The 19,262-nt window shown below is 40.2% G+C and overlaps 1 protein-coding gene across 1 annotated transcript in view; it reads left to right on the top strand.

Moving 5' to 3' along the window:
* The window catches only part of hcn4 (hyperpolarization activated cyclic nucleotide-gated potassium channel 4), a 66,604-nt gene that overhangs the window by 15,406 nt on the left and 31,936 nt on the right, over positions 1–19,262 (top strand). The window contains exons 3-5 of the mRNA XM_061039339.1: positions 4,542–4,965; positions 15,258–15,419; positions 18,511–18,729. Of these exons, the coding sequence (XP_060895322.1) occupies positions 4,542–4,965; positions 15,258–15,419; positions 18,511–18,729 (805 nt within the window). The remainder of the gene's footprint in view (positions 1–4,541; positions 4,966–15,257; positions 15,420–18,510; positions 18,730–19,262) is intronic.

Genomic DNA, 19,262 nt, shown 5'->3' with positions numbered 1-19,262 from the left:
CGTGGAGGAGTGATTTGACATGGTATGAGAATAAACAATAAAACGAGTGTGCAAAATATAGTCTTCCTGTCTGAACTTTCGCTAGAGCTACATTTAATGGATCCCTGCTATGTTTAGGTGGCCTGACCTCCATTAGGAGGCAAAGGCAAGGTAACCACAAGTGAAAAGGAGATATCATGAACATATGCCTTACACATGCACGCACACATGCATGCATGCCTCCACACACATACACACACACACACACACAGACACGCTCACACGTACATTTAAAATGCACACATTCACAGGCTTCACTTACAGAAAGCAACAAACACGGTAGAGGATTCCAACACAGATATTCAAAATTCAGCATGAGTCAATAACAATTATAATTGTTCTGGGATGTTCTTAAAAGTCTATTTCTTTATTGGTCATAGGAGACCTTTCACTCCTAGTTAAATTTGTATGACAAATAAAATCAAAAATTACAATTACAGTGAAAGGTTCAATGACCTTGGCAGGTTTCTCTTTTTTTCTGTCAGAGCATGTATTGCATTCACTTGATATGTTCTCAAATGTGTTTTTACAACCAGTGTGCAGAATCTGCTCTCAGTTTACCGTTTAAAAAAGTGTTATTAAATGTGAGTCGGCCTCTTACTTATACAGGTGGCAGACAGAAATTTGTTTTGCAAGAGAGAAGTCCAGGGGTCTTAAATGGTTTTCTGTCCCGTTGAACTTGAGATGTTCATGGTCTCTTCTCTGGCACAAATTTTCTATTTCTTTCACTCTGTTTCCTCATGCTGTCTTTCATACAGCATTTATCTTACTACAGGCTGAGTTTTTTCTGCAAGGTTTCAGATTTTATTTATAAGGAATACAACCTTTGGCAAGCATGTAAGGCTTATCTTTTATTTTTGCATGAATGCGTCTTAGCTCAAAGGATGGGAATGTTTGTCTGCAGCATTAGGTGAAGTCTACAACAGTTGTTTGGTTTATGATGAAATACCTGCAAAATTAGCCACTGCTGGTCTTTGTTTTAAGATCTTAGCAAACTATCCATGCTGTCAAGCAAAGATTGTCATTTTGGGCATACAAAAAAATTGGGCTGCACATTTAATCGTGATTTTACCGTTATCCCGATATAAGCCTTCACAATAATCACAGCACAGATTATATCGCAATAAAAAAACACTTTTAATTAAGTCGAGCAATGTTGCTTACTCAGCATGTTTACATTTTACAAGTTAGATGAAGGCCTGGGGAAGCTAAATGAAGCTAAAGCTACCTTTCAGCTACCTTCGGATTAATCAGTGCCAATTTAGATTCATATTTAGAAATACACCTAGTTCCCTGTCCTGTGTAAGTTTTAACTTACCTTTGTGTTACCAATCAATACTAATGTCACCTTAACACAGGGATGACATCATTCATGCCAGTTTCTCATCTTTAGGAGATTTCTACAAAATTATGCATACCATGGTTTTCCTGCAAGATTGGCCAAAACAAAATGTATTATGCCATTGTGTGCAACAGAAAATAGTTTATTTTTTCTTATCATACTTTTTAGTGAACAGGCTGCAAAAATAAGAAAGGTCATGAATTGTCCTTTAATGTGAAAAGAAGCCGAATGTATGGTTGAGTCATCGTAGCTTATGCAAACAACAGCATAAACAAGTTGATTCAGTTAGTGAAAGAAACATAAATTCTCATTTCATCTCTAGTAGACCTGTCAAGTGCTGCGAGCACACTTACATCTTATCAGTAAGCTGTTGATCTCATACAAATGCCCTGAATATCTGGCATTTGTAATGTAAGGAAACATGGCTATATGAAAAACAAATGTCATTACCTGTGTTTGCCTTTTTCCTTTGAAGTTTTTCTTTTCCTCCTGGGCTTTCACTCTCAACATGAGCAAACACAGTGGTGGCAAGGTCTGTCTAAATATAACTCCTCATGACAACAAGCTGGAACAGTAGATACCCTTTTACTTTGAAGAAATCCAATTACTGTCACTATTTCTTCTGTGTGTTTGTGTGTGCAATAATCATGAAACTGAGATACATGTATGTTTGTACTGTCTATTTACGTACGCATGTGTAAGTGTCAGACATTTGTTTAATGTAATGGGAGCTGCATAGCAACCTTTGTAGTTTTAGCTGTTTTTAACAGTCATTATTTATTTATAGAGAGGAAAAATCTGTCCAGTTTTATTTGTGAGAGAATTATACTTCTCCTTTCCAAAGGCAGCCGTGACAAACCGTAACATGGAGAACACAGTGCTGGTCATTATTGATGTCCCTTGTTTTGCCTCTGTAATGCATCACTAATGGAGTTTAGTCATGCTCACAAAAGAAAAAAGAAAAGCTAACAATGCTTGCACACTGGGAAAAAAAAAATGTATTTGTGACCAAGTTCGGGGCTATTTAAAAATAACAAGTTTATTTTTCTTGCAATGCAGAACAAATATTAGTGTAGCAGCATCAACGGGATATCAAGGTAGAAAGGTAATAGGCATGTTTTACTGCTTTATCACAAACCTTGCGCATAGGACTTTGAAGAGAAAAATTGACTACCCTCAATGAAATAAAAAAAAGTGTACATCATTGGTTGAAACAAACAAAAACACTGGGTGTGAAAAAAATTAGGGTCTCTAGAAAATCTCATGAGGATAAAAGTGGAAGACACCTGGTGAGCGCCAGGTTATTTTTATCAGTATGTTTTTGGCCTGTAAGGCAGACACTATGTACCAAAAATAAAACTAGATTTTCACTCAACTTGACATGGCCAGAGGTCTTTTTATATCAGGATGTGTGATCCAGCAGTTCCTTGTAATGCCACAAGTTATTTACTTCAACACAACATGAAATCTATAGAACTCAGCTGCAACAAGGAAGTGACCGAGAAGTAATTAATTACTTGCTTTAATCTAGCTGGATTGCCATTAAAAATAATCTCTAACCTGTATAGGTACATAGTTATGTATTCCCTTTCCTTTCTTCGTTATTTCCAATAGCACTGCTCTTGAAATTGGTTCTGCACAGAGATAGATCTTTGTGGCCTATTTAAAGGTGGGTGGCTAAATCATCCAAGCTTACTGAAGCAGTGCACATTGCAGAATTCGCTTATGGTGCAATCTATGGAGCATCCAAGATATATCACCCATCATCACACAAATGGACTGATCTGAATTCAATTACAGAGCCAGGAGAGGGTGCAATTTATATCCAAACTCTGAGGCCTGGAAGATGGACAAGGTCCCAGTACAGTTAGTAATTAACCGTTAACTCTCATTGACCGCTGAGCTGTGACATACAGTCCAAACACAAATAGCTTCAATGATAAGCATCCACTGGCATTAGGAAGGTTATGTAAGTACAGTATAGGTTATTAGACTAATAAAGGAATATAACACACTTCAGTAATAGTTCAACAATGTGAATGCATGTAAACATTGTATTTTACTTTTTCGGACTAGACAAAAATTCAAATGGCTTTTTAAAAGTGTCTAGAAGCCAAGTCCCTACAACTGGAATTTCGCCATCATCGACTTTATAACATTTTTACACTTTTCCTACCCTGCCCTATCCAAGTCTCCTGTGAGAAAAGCCTCCCTGTGCAGATGAAAACAAGTCATTGCTCTATTGATGTTTCCAATGACTTTATTATTGTTAGTGTAGGTCACTTTGCGATGGTTTTTATAAGATTTTGAGTTATCGGAAATGGACCGTTTTATTAACATTTAACATATTTAAAATATTGGAAACTGTCTTGGAACGTGTTTTTCAATGCAGCAAGTTGGTGACAATACTTTATTAAAAGACTTTTCAAAGCACACAGTAGTATAAGTTTAACCATAAACTAGGCAGGATTTTGCAAGTGTTAGGGCGCGGTCACACTGGCCATCTGTACCGTGCCCAAGCACACTTCAACCCTAAAGTCCAGTTCGTTTGGCCAGTGTGACCGCTCCATATCATGCTCAGGCACGGTACACTTCCTTGGCTTCGGCACAGTACACTTCATGCACGAGCACAAGCACACGGGTACACAACCCTGACAGCCTTCATTATGGAGAAATCCAGAGTTTCATGGCTGTATCTGACTAAAATGGCACAATATAAGCCACAAAGTAGCTGTTCTCTGTGTTGTTCTCCGATGTGCGGCCGTCCGCAAATTATAAATAAAATGTATTTATTTATGGCTGTGTCTGATTAAAATGGCTTGAAAATAGCCGCAAAGTCAGTAAAGTAGCTGTCATGCTCTGTGTTTTTCTCTGATGTGCAGACGCGGACTGTTTGTAAACTGAGCACGCTTCATAATAACATAAAGCATGCATGTGTTGTATTACGATGTTATGTACAAGAGGTAATCGTGCATTTAGGCACGGTTAGTCCTGGCCAGTATGCCGGCCTGCGTGGGAATGGCGCAGCGGGGGGGCAATCGTGTTTGAGTACAGCACGGTACAGATGGCCAGTATGACCGCGCCCTTAGAGTTGCTAATAGAAATAATTCATACATTCTGACCATAGCATTCTTTCTCTTTCTTTCTATTTTTCCCCAAGGTTTTACTGGGACTTGACCATGCTGCTGCTGATGGTGGGAAACCTCATAATCATCCCTGTTGGCATCACATTCTTCAAAGACGAGCACACACCTCCCTGGATCGTGTTCAATGTGGTCTCTGACACCTTTTTCCTCATGGACCTGGTCCTCAACTTCAGGACGGGAATCGTCAAGGAAGACAACACGGAGATCATCCTGGATCCGCAACAGATCAAGGTCAAGTACTTGCGAAGTTGGTTTGTGGTGGACTTCATCTCCTCGATCCCTGTGGACTACATCTTCCTCATCGTGGAGACACGGATTGACTCAGATTTCTACAAGACGGCACGAGCTTTGCGGATTGTCCGCTTCACCAAGATCCTCAGCTTGCTGCGACTCCTGCGTCTCTCTCGACTCATTCGCTACATCCATCAATGGGAAGAGGTAGGAAAGTGCATGCCACTGTTTTTACTGTTTTTGTGTTGCTCTGCTGATACTTCCCACTCTCCTGTATGATGTGTATGATCAGCGCTAATTTAAGTTGTCCTTGGCAAACTGGATCCCCTTGATGTCAACACTCAGAGAGGAAAAGACAGAGAAGCAGCGACAGAGAAAACACTTGAGTGACAATCATACAATCATATTATTAGATGAATCTTGTCAAACACATGGGGCTTCACTTCCTATACCAGTTATATCCAAATGGTATTCCCATGCTGAGGAGATACTCTTGAGTATGTTTGCAGAGCTCTGTCCCCTAGGTGGATGCTGCTTCTGATTACATCCACCCTTGAAAGGAGTGAAGAGGCTCCTTTGCTGTAGCCCAGTCACCAATAAGTTGAAGAAGCCAGGCTACTGATTAGCATTTACACTCTGTGTGCCCATCCAGCTAGCAGTGGGACCACAGAGCCCAGAGAGGCATCGCTGCTACACAATCATGATTATAATTGCTGCAATAATTAGGAAAATGTCCCATTGCTCTGGCTGGATGGATCTTGTTGTTCAGTCTCAGAGGTAAAATGTGCAAAGTGAAGCATCGGAAGTCTTAGTGTGGAGTCAACATGAAGACACTTTGGGGAACATGGGACAGTCAGGCTTGCTTTGGGCGGTCAGTGACAAAATAAGAGAAAATCACTAGCAGAACTACTTTATGGAGAGTCGGTGCTTTCTAATAAACAGCTGTATTATTCCAAGTATCTCCCCTAAAAATAACCAAGGTTTAGTGTCTCTATGAAGAGTACTTTCAATCAGTGAGCAAGGTCAGATTACAGATGTTAAATCGCATTGAGCGCTGATGATGATGTCATGAATCTAAGCATCAAGTTTAAGTAAATTCAGGCCCAGAAACAGTGCAAGAGATTAAACATAACTGGTCCTCACAGTATTTAACTTGTGTCAAAATACGTTGTTTTTTCACGCAGAATTTTGAGTTCAGATACATTCCACTCAAAATAATATTTAGGTAAGAATTTTAATGCTCTTATGCTATTGTTACATTATTCCCACTTGTAGAGATGTTGGTTCCTTTTGAATTTAAGCTTATTATCAGAGTTCAATTTAATATTTCCAGTTTAATCTCAGAATCGAGAGTTTAAGTATTTAATGAGAAGAGAAGATAACACTTTATCATATAATCTGGAAGGACATTCAACAATTTTGATAATACCAATAACTTGCTTGTTTTTCTTTTCATGCTGGATGCATGATGGATCGCTTAGGATCACATGAAAGCTACATTTTAATTTTCTTTTAGTGTGACTGTTCCCTCCTTATTTCACATTCACATTTTAACATCACTGTATATAGATATCCATTAGTTAGCATGGTTGTTCAACGTTGTCAAAATGAAACGCCACTCAGTGGGTGCGTTCACCTGAGTGGATGGTATAACATGGACAATTGGAAAGGTTGAACAGCAGCAGATTGGCAATCAAACCACAGCAACCCCAGACCTGCCCACGGGTGTTCTGAAAAGTTTTTGGGTTTTCAAATATTCAGCTGGCACCCTTGTAGAACAGTGTGTATAAGTGTTGTGACATTAATCATGCCGGGCCTCTGTGATGCCATTTCAAAGAGAGGAAAAGTTCAAATGAAATCACTTTGGGAGACTCCCCCTGCCACCCTGTGCCTCTATGCATGCCTGCTGCTGTACTCCTGAGTCCAAAATGAAGGAGGCGATACAAGAAGTAAAGTCCTGCTTTCATTTGAATAGAGTGGACACACTGACAATGTGCTGTCTCATGTTCAGCCTGTGCAATAAAGCAGCAGAGAAGGAGAGCAGAGAGGAGGAAAATGATTGAAGGAAATAAAAAAGAGAAAGAAAAAACAAGCAGAATTGTCTGCTGAACTAGCGCATTGTATCTAAAAAAAACCCAGCAAGACAATAGCACAAGGACAGGGAGAATACACTCAAGGAGGCAGCTGCCATTTACATGTTTTATGCCTGCGTGGGTGGTGTGTGCGTGTTGAGGAGTGTGTGTAAGGTTTGCTGATGATTGCTAGCTAGGCAGACGGAGTGAAAGGCCAGCTTTGCCTCAGTGCCAGAGTACTCCAGATGCAACCTCACAGAAATGTCATCCGTCACTGCAGAATAACTTGTCGCTGAGATCTCACCACCTGAATGACTTTTTGACTTTTCCTATTGACAGCTACACTTCCGAAAACGTGTGTGCATCTCATCGCCATTTGAATATATTTTGGTAACACTGACCTAGCTTTGGTCGAGTCACCTGCATGCTCAACCGAGGAGGAAATTTCAAAAACTAAACAGTCTTTCTGCGGTTATACTTTAATTCTTTTTTTTTTTTTACTATCCTGTCCTTGAAATTTGACGGTAGATGAACTCAGTGTAATGAACCATTTTCCCTGCCATTATCAGCATGTCATGGCAGGATTCGTGTGAAATTTTTACCATCACTGCATACCATTGGTGTTCCTTGCCACTCTAAATATGCTGCGCGGTAGGATCTGCCTCTCTGACATGTCAGAAGCTGCAGGCCTGTGATGTCCCCATGTCCTCCCGAGGGGCACTGCTGATTTAATTTACTCATATTTCACAAGTATCTGCAAGCTTTAAATAGACTCCCACACAAATTCATTTGGTTTGTTATTGTTTGAGTTTCATTTCCTCCTCAGCTCAGTAAAAAGTCACGCAGAGGACACTTCTTTCGGGAAGTGTTGAATACAGCCCAGTGAACTGTACTGCATGGTTTAATGCCTCAGAGTGATACTGTGGGGAACAAATATTAAAATTAGAATCTTTTCTCATGTTCCCGCTGCGGTGAAAAAATCTTTTCAGGAATTCAGGACAAGACAAAAGAATCAAACATGTGTACCGAATAAATGGAAAAAAACAATGCAAAGCAGGGACATAACAGTTCAAATCTTTAGTTGTTTTTCTCTCATTTCTGGGTTTATTTCTGTTTGGTTTCTAGTTAAAAAAAAATAATAATAATAATAATGAAATCATAGCACACTTGCCATGCAGATCATATAGAAACATGTCATAGGGGAGGTAATCCAATCATGATGCCTCACTTTAAAAAGCTGCGGAGTGTGACTTGAACTTTCACTACAGCAGTAGTCTGGTCCAACACGTCATAAATCTCTTCCATAATCCTTCAGGGAGAGTTAGCTAACTTCTACATGTAGCATTTTCTCAGCCATAGAGTCACTTAGTGATATAACAACATTTCTCAGACACATTAAGGGCTTGCATCGACTGATGCCTCCTTAGAGGATCCCCAAATATACCACCTGTAAAAATGATTCACTTTGGTCAAGGAATTAGATCATATACAGTATAGACACAAATCATGAAGAAGTCCTTGTATTTTTTATTTGTTTATTTGATATGTAAAAAATAAAGTTCTGTAGGTGCCATGCATACAGGTCTCTTGCCGTGGCTAATTTGCAACCCCTTGTGTTTATGTACATGGCCAATAAAGCAGATTCTGATACTGTATGCTTTAAGAAATAGTAAACTATTGGTTGTATTATTATTGTAAGATATTTACTTCATTATACTGTGCATGTCAGTTCTGTGAGTGTGTGCATGCCAGCTTTGTTGACATGGACTATAATTGCATGTCATTAGAGAGTTTAATGTGCTAGTAGCCTGAAGCCCATAACATGATATCACGCAACCACAAATTGTTGAAGTGTCCTTGAGTCTGAGGCTTCACCCCCAAACTGCTCCAGTGGGGTTTCCCAGAAGACATCGCAAGGGATTTGAGTTTGAAGAGGAGCAACGTTGCTAGTCATCAAAATGATGAATTGTGACATTTGTACGTTCTTCTTTTGTAGCTTTACCCTGCAGATTCCTTTTGGTACCATGCATCAACAAAGAAATGATGACACTGTATCGATGGGTCTCACATGAGCAGTTCTACTTAAGGAGTGACATTGTATTCGAAACTCAAAATGTGACCCTGCAGCAGCTTGTGGTGGTACTTCTCCCATGTCCCTTTCATCACAGCTGCCATGAATTAGCTCTGATTGATTCCATTTCCTCTCCGAACACTTCAGATATTAGGGTGTTTCTACAACCGGCGTGTTGACACAATGTTGTTTACAAACATGGAGGTTTTTTGTGGTGGTGGCTTTCTGCCAGTGGTAACACATTCATGCTAAATGACGTTCAGCATGGTGTGCAGATATCTATTACACACACACAAACACACATACATACACAGTATACACACACACATGGAGCTGCCGTTACGCTGCCCCCCCACCCCACCCTCTTGTCAGCTTCCTCTTGTCACTTTTCATCGGGATAAAAATAAGGCTGTGACCGGATATTCTCCTCATTGGAGTTGTCTCCTGTTGACGAACCAGTGACTTGGATGAGATTAGTCATCCTGTTAAATCAGATTCAAGGCAGTGCGCTAATGACTAAGCTCTGAGGGCTTCCTCTTATCGTGCCTGATGCCTACAACATAACCGTCTCGACTGGCCGACCCAGTAAACGTTGCTTTTAGCATGCATGGAGTTGAATTTACGAGAGCCGAGGCATTTAATGATGGGTTATGGAATTCAAATAATGATGTTAATATTTGACAGCTTGATTTTTCATATCAATTTGTCAAAACAAAACTGCTATACAAAGACTTCAAACAGGAGAAATGATCAGACAAAAACAAAGAGGAGCAAATACATTTTATTGTGAGGAATATTAGCCAATTGCTTAAGGTGTAATGAGCTCTGCATTTGTCTATTTGTTACAGAACGTCTCTGTTTATATTGGCACCATGGTTTGTTTTTATGGCTCAGTCTGCACAAGTGGGGCTTTGTGCTTTAGTTTGAGAGAAACGAAACGGTCCGTCAGTAAAATCCTCAGGCGCTATAACAGAAGTTAGCCATGTGGCTGCCTCTTGGGTCCAGAGACGAACTAAGATGCCTTTCATTTCCACCCAGTAAATCTTTACAGAAATATTTAAATAAGATAAATCAGCTAATCAGCTCCGCACTCACTGACCCATTACCTTGGCCAAGGACTGGTCTTTGAGAGATAAGCAAAGCAGGAAGAATAGATTTAATGGGCTATTATTTAGTGCACAATGAAGCTTGCCAGCCAAAGTGACAGGTCCTCAACACTCTGAATAAGCTTTGTGTGATATCAATACCCACAGTGCACTTGCCTAAAAAAGTATTACATAAAAGTGTGTAATCCTGCAGAAACCCAATGGCGCATCTTGGTAGGGAGCAGAGCGAAAGTGGTTTTTGTGATCCGAGCCCTCCAGGCCTGTTCAGACGGATGATGGAAGGGTTTTCCCAGTGGTCCACTCCCAGGCCTACTTCTCATTCTCTATGTGCGCTTCGTCCGCCATGACAGCATGCATGAGCATGACATTTTGGTCGAGGCATTTAGAGTGAGAAATCTAACCCCTGCCCACAGCCTGCTCCCAGAGTCTGCCATCATCCTGGATGATTAAAAATAACACTGAGACATGCATGGATTGATTTAGCTGATAAACTTCATTACTCATCATCATGCTGTAATCATGTCTCACGCAGACACAGGAGAAGCAAGCATATGGCCATTGTCATGCTTTATAATGAAAAAAAAAAAATACATACAGGACAACATGGAGAGAAAAGACTGATGGTTTTAAAATGACTATTACTTTCATCCTAAATCTAGAGCTTCACTGTGCATGTGTTCTGAACTCCCTCTAATTGAAATCCACTCAAATGATTATAGCTAAATGACTCATTGAACACAGTTATAAAGTATTTAATTTGAGAGCTGCCCTTCTCATGACGCCTGGATTGCTCTGCAATCACAACTGTGTGATAAAATGACATGTCCACTCTGTTCATGATTATTTAAACACTGCTGCCAAAATGTAGCTTGTACAATTACCGCTCATCATAACATTCATTATTCAAAACCAATTAAAGCACATCAAACTCATTTTTTATATAAAGGATATTGGTGCAAAGCAGGGAAACTATAATCAAAGAGAAAAAGATTTGAGGTAGGGAAACCATGTGTTTAAAGTTTTGTCAGCAAAGTGGCTGATTTAAAAAAAAAAAAATGTAAGTGAGGACTTTTTTGTTTTGTTGTGTTGAGACACCATCACGCCAAACATTCATCATCATCAGCAACGCTAGCAAGAAACAACAGATGTCTCTGTATATTGTTACATCGAGTGTGTCTGGGGTAGCCACCGTCAGCACTGTGGCACACATGCATCTATTCTCTCACCTGGATCGCACTCTTCTTACTCCATCTGTTTGAGATGGCAAGGCAGCTGCCTCCACCCAGTCCTCTTTCTGGACCTGATGGCTGGCACACAAGGATGCAAATTAATAACTTTAGCGTGTAACCCTGTATTTGACCCCTGTCATCTTTACCAGTCCTTGTTTATAAGTTTATTATGTCCTTAAGTATTTTTGAGCCTATTCCTCAATGCGATGTAGTAGTAAAGAAAGGAGTCAATGTGTGTTACAATTATATTCTAGTATTTTATCGCTTTAAAATAACTGATTGTAGTGTAGCTTACAAGCCATGTTTCTACCAAAAGTAGCAGGAACTTCTATAAAGGAGACATATCATTCTGATCTGTATTTGTAATACATATAATGTTACACTGTTGGATGTCTGAACTAAACCTGGGCTAAGTTTTAAAAATATGTATTTTTTCCAAAGTGTACAAATAAAGGCTCCAGGACTTCACTTGGACCCTTGTCTCTGGGTGTTGGAATAGCCGTGGTACCCCTTAGTCCCTGGGGGAAGATCCTTCAGTGAAAAACGCTGCTTTAGTTGACAGCAGTGCTACTCAGCAGGGGAAAAAAGATTGTAGTAATGGTGTATTCATTAAGGAACTGTGTTTTGGTGGCAGGTATATTACCCCTACATTTATTATGTATTTAATTGTCTTGTAAAGTGGCTTTACAAGTCTTCTGTCTCTTGGTGCCTAAAACCATGTCACTGCAATTTCATTAGTGGTGTTCATGAAACCACAACTTAGCTTAGCTTGCTGTATTTAGGCTATGTTTTTGATTTTAAAAAAAGGAAGCCGGTTTCAGCTTGTCCTACCTTATGGTAAAACCGAATGAGGGGAGTGAGAGTAACAACAGGACCTCGTACAAATCTGTTGTGTTAGGTCTAAGTGCCTTCATCCATCAAAGCTCTCTTGTTTTTGCTGATCCTAATACAGCCGGGCTCATGATGTGTCCCTTTCAATTTAGTGAAAGTGATCAGTAATCAATCATAATTCATGTAACACGCCATGTTGTGGAACGTCTGCAATAACGGTCCATGTATTCACATTTAAGTTTGTGTATACTGTAGGTTCGTACTATAATGCATGTTTGTTCATTAGATCACAGAGATCACAGCGATCCTGCTGTATGTGGCTGTTTTTTCCAATTTACAGAAGGAAATAGAGAAACACAGTCGTTTGATTTATCATCCTTTCATAATCTACTTTTTACCCGACCCAGTCTTTGTAATACATTTTTGTTAAGTGTTAAGTCTGTTCCTCCTTGGCATGATGGGAGTATTTGAATTGATTACTGCTGGAAAATAGAGATAGAGGAATCACCTTCCTCCAGTGACAGTACAGTTTGGGTTACAAACGGCAGATTTGCATGAAATTACCCATGGCAGTACTCGTAGGCTTTATTCTTCACACAGTGTTTAAGAGCCAGAGGTCTTTTGAGGGCACGTCTACAGTAGGGATGTAGCAGGAGTTATTGTTGAACAGTAATGACACATTCAGGCTGCACCAAGAGATATTGAAAGGAATTTATCCTGCTTCAGAAATGCACTTACACTGTAGAGGTTGATAGTGTTCAGAGTATTTACATGTTCAAGGACAACCCATAGAACATTGCATAAAACAGCAAAACTTGCAGATCGTGTGTTATGTCTCGAAATGTTCAGGGTTTACACGTGCACAAACTCACAAAGAGTTACATGTTTTTACAAATCAGTTTTGATTCTATTGTGATCGCAAAGTGATACTTTTTCTTTTTTTTAAGAATAATTTTTGGGCATTTTGTGCCTATATTGGAGAGATAGGACAGTGGATAGAGTCAGAAATCAAGAAGGCAGAGATTGGGGAATGACATGCGGGAAAGGAGCCACAGGTCGGATTCAAACTCGGGTCACCCGCTTGGAAGTCTACAGCCTCTATACATGGGGCGCGCGCTCTAACCACTGCGCCACCAGCACCCCTCGCAAAGTGATACTTAAACAAATATGTAAAAAGTTTGATTTAAATTGATTGCGGAGATACCATGACATTATACCCCATAAATAAAAATACTACATCTCCCATAATATGCGCGCATACAGTATAAACATATTTGCCACTGTCTCTACATAGAAACTTAAACACAAGCACTCACATGCTACACAGATACTAAAGACTCATGTCCATGCAATTTTTATCTTATGGTCACGACTTACTTCCCTCGTGGCCTCCAGTTATTTTTTTATTTTCTATGTCATCACACAGGCTCAGTAAATTCCCTTTTTATTAACAGGCTTTCGTTTAAAATGTATTTAAGTCACAAAGTGAGCTAACTGTAACAACATTTAAATTGTACACCCAGCATTATACATTAGGAGAAAGCAACACACTTTTATCCTCTTTCTTTAAATACACAGCATCAACTGGCTGATGAATGAGGGTACATTTTATATAGACACTTTACTTGTGCCATAGTATCTAAATATGCTAGTTAAAAAAAAAAACATTTTCTAATGTTTTAAAATTAGACTGCTATCTAGTAAGCTTGATGTCTTTGTTGTAAACTCCATTGCGTCATTTGGATTAAGCAAGTTTTTTTATAGCTCTTAAGCAGCATCTGTTTCATAAAGCTCCCCTTTCCTGTCTTGAAAAAAAGATTTCACGAATGAAAAATATATCAGGCTCAGTGTGGGAGATGGAAAGGGGAACCTCATGACTTATTCATTGGCCACAGAGTGAATTTAACACTCTAATGTTATGGAATGCCATTACTGCTCCAGCAGGAAATTTGACATCACTCAACATTGCATATTAGATAAAATGACTTATTTATTATCACTGTGTTTAAGGAAAATACTGACTCCTTAGAAAGCACACCGTAACTCATATCTGGCGTGCTGCTGTGAACAGAAGTGTAGAAAATTAAAGGATCTTGCGGGCTGACGGAGAAAAAAGATGCAGTTGGGCGAATGATTTAACTTAGGTGATGTGAAAGTGCCTGAGGCTAAACATTTTTGAACAAGAGCCCACAGAAAGAAGGAAAGAGACGGAGTGGGAGAGAGGCACATTGGGTTTCAGAGTGAATGGTTTGCGTGAGTGGGGATGTCTCCATCTACTCTCAGAGAGCCTGGCTGCGCTCCTCGCTCGGGCACATTTTTATGGACTTCCCTCTGGCTTCATGGTAGCCTGCTGATGGAGCTAAATTGATGTGATTTGATGGTGCACCCACACTGTCCTGCACAGACGCCACCCTGGTCCCTGCCAGCCTCGTTCTTAACACACGCAAGGAAAAATACATGTATAAACACTGGCATTCAGAAAAATAAACAAACCCAGTGCTTAAACAGCAAACACCAAGATTCAAATCTGGATGGCAAATATGTTTATGCCTTCATCTTCCGCCTCATAATCACCTGCTAATGAACAACAAAGCAAAGATGGAATATCCCCTCTCAGTCGCAAGCTCTTAAAAGGCACTCAGTGGATTTTAATAAGGAGTGAAGTGGTTAGTGATGCACACCCCGGTCTTCAATGGGATTAAGAGGCTTTGAATGGTTGGTGCCATTAAAATCTACACCAGCCCACAAGTCCTGGAGCGCCTTATGAGTGTATTTATCATTAGGATTAACGAACCCAGCCTGTGAACGCTCTAACCCTGTGAGCTCAGGCACCTCTACCTGTGTACAATTATTGTGTTTTGTCTGAGTGGCTGGCGATAAGAGCAAATCAGCAGGTAAAGCTTCGGTCCCAGTCTGCACTCCGTCCCCTGTGGACCGTTCACAAAACAGCAACATCTGCATACAAGCTCATCTGTGTGCACTGTAAAAAGCTGAGGTTTGTATTGTTGTCGAACTCCTAAACCACAAACCCTGTGCATGATTTGATCAAAGAACAGACCCAGAAGTCATTCAAATGTCTCTTGGCGGCAAGTATGTGCTTTGCAATCTAGAGAGATTTCAGGGATCTGACCACCAGTGTGTTCCCTAACCTATTTGTTTTTTTGTCTTTATCATCTCTCTCACCCTTCAGATTTTCCACATGACTTATGACCTTGCCAGCGCCATGGTGAGGATTGTCAACCTGATCGGCATGATGCTGCTTCTCTGCCACTGGGACGGCTGCCTGCAGTTCCTGGTACCCATGTTGCAGGACTTCCCTGCCGACTGCTGGGTGTCCAAAAATAAGATGGTGGTAAGTGTTCCTCCTGCACAGAGCCCTCCTGCCTGTACCAATCAGATTATGCCCCATCTTATCTCATCCATCAGCCTCAGTAATTACTGAACTAAAACCCTTTAGCATCCTGGGAAAGCCTGCCGTGCATATCGGTCATTTTTAAGACCCAAATCAAACATATTTATCTTGTACATTTGCCCACATTTATTCAATTTGCGGATTATTTGTATTTATTAGGAGCTCTCTCGACATCTTGTTGTGAAAAGAGAGAGACACTAAGCCTGTGGAGGGAATATTGATTTTCTGAGGTCGACTTAAACCCCCTTATTCAATATTGTCGCAATATTGACAGTTTCCGGTGACCAGTCATGCTGTGCTTTAATTTGCTGCACTGTTAAAACAGCTGCTAGAGTGAAGTCTCTGTTATAGCTTGACTCACATTTCTGTTCTCTGTCATTTGCTCACGAAGCGGACTGTGTAACACCTGATGTGCGACTCTGATTCATTGCAGCTGATGACCTCATGTTAACCCAGCGTGGTGTAAAGGATGTGGCTCGAAATGCACCTGAGTTATTGTCAGGTTTTGTGGTTTGGCCTTCGGTAGGATTGATTCAACGTCAGCGCATGCATCTCTCTCTAGTATAACAAATCAATAAATCAACATGTATTTAACCCTTAAAGGGAAGCAGCTGAGGAGAGTGGTGTCCTAACCACTGAGTATATTGATGGAATTGTCAATAGGGTGACATTTGGGCTTTGTGTAGTTAACAACTAGTTTGGTGAAAAACTGTCCACATGATGCAAAACAGATTCCCGGATTGAAAAGCGTTCATGGCAACATTTTGACCATGCCTGTGAAACCTTTTCAACCAGCAGGAATTCGTTTTTTATTATCCATGTAAGGATTATTGCCATTTAGTGTTACAGTTGTCCTTTGCAAAAATGTTGCCATCACAATTATATATTACGGGCTGATTGACTCTTTTGAAGTAATTTAATAATTCAAGTCACAGACTGAATTAATTAAAAGAGTGATGACAGATTAAAGCCCAGAATAAACATGTCTTTAAAAAAATGTTGATAAAACAACTTTGGGTTTAACATGAACAAGCCTGTAGTCAACTGTATGATCAGCCCTGCGTGCCAGAGCAGATGTCACATGAGTCCTTACAGCGCTCATGGTATGATGTATTTGGTTCATCATGCCTCGCTGCCTCCCTGACGTGCTCACTTGTTACATTTAATCATAAGAAACAACAGATGCTGCAAACCACTGTCCCTTTAGATGATCACACTTGAAGCTAATTTTAGCTCATTTTCTGTACCTGCCTGTTCCTAGATAATCACACTCAGGTGAGGCTGGTCTGCTCAGGGACATTCTCAGTACTGGAGATCAAGTCATTTTAAAACAAAAACCTCTTTGGCAATTATTGATCTGAATGAATGGATCAAGACATCAGATAAAGATGTCAAGCTTTCGTTCTATTCCCCCGTTCTATTTTTTATATTTTTCATTCCCTTCCCCGCCATTGAAAGACGCATTTTACAACTAGCTCCATATGCAGAGCCAAGTTGCAAGGGGATTATTTTAAGTTACATAAACCAGAGCTGTCAGGCAACATAATATAAACTGTGGCTCATCATTAAGGTACAGTAGAATATGCATGGATTAAGATCCAATTTGAAGTCTTACTCTGCAGCAGTGAAAACAAAGATATGATTGCTTTACTAATCTCTTTGTTGTATCCTGCATAAACAGTGAAACATTGTGTAAACTGCAGAAAAGGCAGGCTTAAAAATCCTACTGCAGACCAACAAGGGACACTTGCCATCCCTCGTTTTTAGACTTTAATCTCTAATTTTCCATTTGCATGTTTACATTTTCAAATATTTTTAATAACAAACTCTACTTTTACCTTCAATAGCTCCCATTAAAACCTAAAAATGTACTCTCCCATTTCTTGACCGTTTTAACAACCTCCACGTGAGCATCTCTGGAATATAAATTCATGTTTGAAATGCTTTATCACAATATTATTTCATGCAGTTCTCATGAGATTATATTTTTCTACTTCTGGAGTTTGTTTTCAAAACTTCCACAGAGATTTTTTACTATCTGCCTCCTTCGTCTTCTGCACACACAGACAGCCCCTTGAATCTGGAAGTGCAAGATCTGAGGAAGAGCCCTCACAATGGACTAAGTTTAAAATCCCATGTGAGAGATGCAGCCTCTCATTAAGATCAAAATGGACTTTGTTGTGTTCACACAGTAAACACTGGCTAATTAATTGCATTACGAAGAATAATGGTTCTCACTGTGACAGAATAACAACTATATCTTCCTGAATTAATTCAAGCCTCGGGGGCAGGCACCTCTCTATTGGAAAAGCTTTTCATGGTTGGCTCCGATTACCTGGCAGACACAGAGTTTGTTAGTATTGACTCAGTCACGGCTGGTTTGAGTCTGATTAGAATCATCAGGAGACATATATTTTGTCTTCTTTTACCATAGCTGTCCTATTGCCTTGCAGTGGTCATCGCTCCTTACCTTTACAGGAGGGCACTAATAAAATCACTATCTCTCTCCTCTTCTCTGCTGTGGAAATGAGTTTGAAAGCCATTTGGACATTGTCACCCCCAGGAGAGGGTTGATATTGATTTGCCATGAAACTACCACTGGGATCCAAAGGAAAAAAGGGCAATTTATCTACAAATGAGAAAACTCTCAGAGAAATCACATTTTTCTAAATAGCTGACCTACTTACTGTCATGCAAGCCTCTTGTGTCTCGCTCGCTCACTTCTCAGGGCTCTGTTTTAGGCTCCTGCCCAAAAATCTGCTTGTTCCAAATGTTTGCATATCTAAAAGTATATTTACCCTGCCAACTGCTCTGTATTTACCCAAGACAGTTTGAAGTGGACATCTGCCATTAGTTTTGTCTTTCATAATTGGATGTGTGCGTGCCTGTGTGTGAGCTGTCAGGCTGCTCATTGACCTTTAATGTGCCATCAACACTCTTATGAAAGAGAGAAGGAGAGTGACTGAGCAAAACAGAACTATATAAAGTGTGTCAGTGTATTAACCCTAACCCACCCTGTCTCTTCATCCAGAACGACACGTGGGGACAGCAGTACTCCTACGCACTTTTCAAAGCTATGAGCCACATGCTGTGTATTGGGTATGGCATGTACCCCCCTGTTGGAATGACAGACGTGTGGCTGACCATCCTCAGCATGATCGTGGGCGCTACCTGCTACGCCATGTTCGTCGGCCATGCCACCGCGCTAATCCAATCCCTGGATTCTTCTCGACGGCAGTACCAGGAGAAGGTGAGTGAACATGACGTGTTGTGGACAGCTGTGTGTTCTTTGTTTGTTGTGAAGAGAGGACAGTGGTGGGATGCTGCCTCGTCCTCAGCTGTAAGATTGTTTTTTTTGCATTTCTGTTTTTGCATGTAGTCATAAAAAAACACACACCCTTCCGTTATCCTTCTCCATCATTATTCACTAGTTTTGCTAAATCTGATGTTCTTGGTAGCCCCACAGGTAAAAGTATAGCAACTGTTTCTACTTGAGTTTCAGAAAAAGTAGCTAGGGCTTCATAAAGCTACTTCATTTATAAATTTGTCTTACCTCTACAGAATTGAAAGTCCTGCAATAATATTTGTCTGAAACCACCAAAATCTTTGCTCTAATAACATGGCTCAAACATACAAGTTTTAAAAAGATAATAGAGGCGGGCAATACACTGGTTTCATTGCAGACACTCGTATCACGTTCTGGAATTTTTGCACTGTGATTCCAGGATTAAACAGGTTTTGGTTCTAGTGCACACATGAGGGAGATTCACTCCCTCAAACATC

The sequence above is a fragment of the Labrus mixtus genome, chromosome 1 (genome assembly GCF_963584025.1).
Source record: "Labrus mixtus chromosome 1, fLabMix1.1, whole genome shotgun sequence".
NCBI classification, from domain to species: domain Eukaryota; kingdom Metazoa; phylum Chordata; class Actinopteri; order Labriformes; family Labridae; genus Labrus; species Labrus mixtus.
The sequence above is the reverse complement of the archived record's forward strand: the minus strand, read 5'-3'. Positions and strand labels throughout refer to the sequence as shown.